This window comes from Vigna radiata, unplaced genomic scaffold (genome assembly GCF_000741045.1).
Source record: "Vigna radiata var. radiata cultivar VC1973A unplaced genomic scaffold, Vradiata_ver6 scaffold_420, whole genome shotgun sequence".
NCBI classification, from domain to species: Eukaryota; Viridiplantae; Streptophyta; class Magnoliopsida; order Fabales; family Fabaceae; genus Vigna; species Vigna radiata.
Genome location: NW_014542171.1, coordinates 108726 through 111633, shown reverse-complemented (window position 1 = coordinate 111633; position 2908 = coordinate 108726). Strand labels below are relative to the sequence as shown.

At 36.4% G+C, this 2908-nt stretch overlaps 1 protein-coding gene across 1 annotated transcript; it reads right to left on the bottom strand.

The window, feature by feature from the left end:
* Window positions 1-211: 211 nt before the first annotated feature.
* LOC106779113 (glucan endo-1,3-beta-glucosidase 8) lies at window positions 212-2681 on the bottom strand. Its single transcript, XM_014667167.2, has 3 exons — window positions 2374-2681; window positions 1701-2079; window positions 212-1452 (listed from the first exon to the last, which is right to left on the bottom strand). The coding sequence occupies exons 2-3, from the start codon at window positions 2033-2035 to the stop codon at window positions 345-347; spliced, it is 1443 nt and encodes a 480-aa protein (XP_014522653.1). The 5' UTR covers window positions 2036-2079; window positions 2374-2681; the 3' UTR covers window positions 212-344.
* Window positions 2682-2908: the final 227 nt, after the last annotated feature.

Here is a 2908-nt window from a genome sequence, read left to right as displayed (position 1 = left end):
AAGTAAAATAAACCATTCTAGTGGTTAATGAAGAAAAGTTGACGCCTCTACAAATTTATAATCTTTTATTCATGTAGTTGTCGGTTGATTTTTGTATTACCAATGAAACTGATTTATTTTAATCTTTAAAATAAGCTATTCTCAATGCTTTGATGACACCATTTATATATAATATCATGGTATTTCCCAGACACATGTGAAGACAGCTAAATTAGATCACAGAAGAAAAAGTCAAAATTCAGAATATCTCAAGTACAATAACTCATGATCACATGTATGTGTATAGTTCCTACTACCTATAACAATAATGATAATAATATTAATAATGATGTATCTACAAGACCCTACAACATTAAAATCAAGGGTAGAAGAGTGATTGATAAGAAAGCCACTATTGATGGCCTCAAAGAAGGGGAAAGGGAAGGATTTATCTGAACAATAAAGTTGCAAGTTGGTGTTGAAATGTTGCTTGTTGTAAGCCTTGCCAAACCTTCAAAATTGCAGGACAAGTCATTCTGATCCTGTGTCTGATAATATATGTTAAATGCATAAGAGGCATTCCCATTTGCATCCAAGTTGTTGCAAGAAGATCCATATCCAAGTGCAGTGCAATCAGCAAGGGTGCAAGCATAGTTTATGTTATCAGCAAGTTTGCTTAGGTTCTGTGCATCAGGGTTGAACATGCACCACTTTGGATCAAGATAGTACACATTTTGAGCACCAACTAGTGACTTGTTTTGGCCTTTTCCATAAAGGTCCATTGGAAACTTAGGCTTTCCATCATACTTGAAAATTCCCCAATGGCGTTCAAAGTTCCCTGGGGCAATGCTTTTGGCATCCTCATCAATGAGGCCAAAAAGATAAACTTCAATATATTTTGGCCTAAGTGGGGTCCCTCTATTCAATGCAAGCTTCGGTAGAAGTCCATTGTAGAACCTAAACGCATTGCCTACATTGGCATTTTTGTCACCATCTGTTGGCCATCCTACCTCTCCTACCAGAATTGGCATGTCTCCATACCCCACTTTTTGGAGGGCAGAGACCAAGGTGTCAAAGTTTGCATCAAAGACATTGGTGTATGAAACCCCATTATCATTTATGGGGTTAGCTACCCCATCAAAGAAGGCATAGTCAAAAGGGAAATTGTCATTCCCATAAAGGCTCAAGAAGGGGTAAATGTTCACTGTGAATGGTGCATTGTTCTTGGCCAAAAATTTCACAATTTGAATCATTAGGTCACTTATATCAGGCCTAAACATTCCACCTGATGGAGCAGGGTTGTTTATTGGAGACTCATACACATCAGCATTTAAGGGCACTGTGGCTTTTATGTAGTCTCCTACACCAACTTCATTGAGGGCATTCTGAATGTTCTGTAGTGCAGGGAAGGTGACTTGCATCAATGAGCCATTGTAGGATTTCAAAAATGGCTCGTTCCCAACTGCTACATACCTGTGAAAGAATAAACAAACACTAAGAGTTCATTGGAACTCAAATATAAACAAAACTAATATGCATTCATTATTGATTGGAATCACCTAGTTCAAAACTCAGAATTGAGGAAAAGTTCTCAAGACAGGACAAAAGTTCTATGATTCCAATACTAATATTTAATCCTTACTTAGTGGACTTGTTATTTGGAGTTGTAACTTTGTGGAAGATTTTACTTAAAATAGGAGAAAGAAAATTATTTAACTCACTTGATGTTAACTCCACCCCTGAAGTTGTAACTTGTGACATTCTTCTTCACCCACTGCATGGCACGATCATAGTCATTCATCTCAGAAAGTTGGTTATTGGGAATGGCAACCATGACTTCAATCCCTGACCCAGATAGAGCCCTCATGCAAGACTCATCTGCATCAAACAGCTTCACCTTTTGAATCCCATTGTCCTTCAACATCTCAACCACAGTGTCTGCTCTCAACTGGTGTGTGGCTTGAGTCCCCCAGTTCACCCCAAGCCCTTCCACACCCCACCAACTCATCACCCCAATCACTGCATAAACCCATCTCAAAAACCACCCTTTTCCCATCTCTCCCGAAAAAACAACAAAAGTGTATTCCTACAAATTATTTGCTATTCAAAACAAGTGAAAGTGAGCTCTTTTTAGGATGAAAAATCCAGAACACTTTTTCACCCCACCAATGAAGAAGAATGAGTTGGTTTAAAAACAAAAACTATTTGCTATGGTTTGCAGTATTTTACCGATCTATATTGAATATGAAGAATGCAACCCCAGATGTTCTTTCTTATAAATACAAGAAGCAAGTTTGTTTAGTGACAAAATGAGAAAACTTGAAAAGTTTATGAAAAAAAGGGTTGAATGAAAATCCCTTTAGCTCCCAAAGAAGAAAGACAAGTATTGATTACCTCCGCAACTTTGTTGTGATTGAGGTAAGGTGACACCAGGTTGTGGATCTAGAGAGTTAGAATAATAGCCACGTAACTTGAGAAAGGCTTTGAACTATAGGAGAAAGTGGTAACTGTAAGAAAACATAAATGCAGTTCAATGAATGTAATAAAAATAATGGAAGTTTGAATCAATGGTAAAGAATGAGGTGAAAGAGAAAGGTGATGCTTTGTTCTTTGTATGTGTCGGTTTTGGATGAAAGATTGATTATTTGAAGAAAAATTGGAAGTTCATGTTATTTGTTGTGTTAAGTGAGAAAAAGAGTTTTGGACTTTATATTGAAGCAAAGAAGAAAGCAACCAGTTTGTTATATGCGCAAACTACCTCAATTTCTCACGGTTTCCAAAATTAATTAATTTATTTATCCGAGTTAATAAATGCTCATCGATTCTCGTTTATAAAAAAAAAAAAAATCTGTTATAATAACGTCAAATATTATAACAAATGCTCATCGATTCTCGTTTACAAGAATATTATATTTTTCATTAGAATGTG

Excerpts from the sequence above, each read along its gene's own strand:
- LOC106779113 (XM_014667167.2), bottom strand. The coding sequence starts at position 2,035 with ATGGGAAAAGGGTGGTTTTTGAGATGGGTTTATGCAGTGATTGGGGTG. Across the intron at positions 1,453-1,700 it reads AGGGGTGGAGTTAACATCAA|GTATGTAGCAGTTGGGAACG; the intron begins GTGAGTTAAATA and ends ATTCTTTCACAG.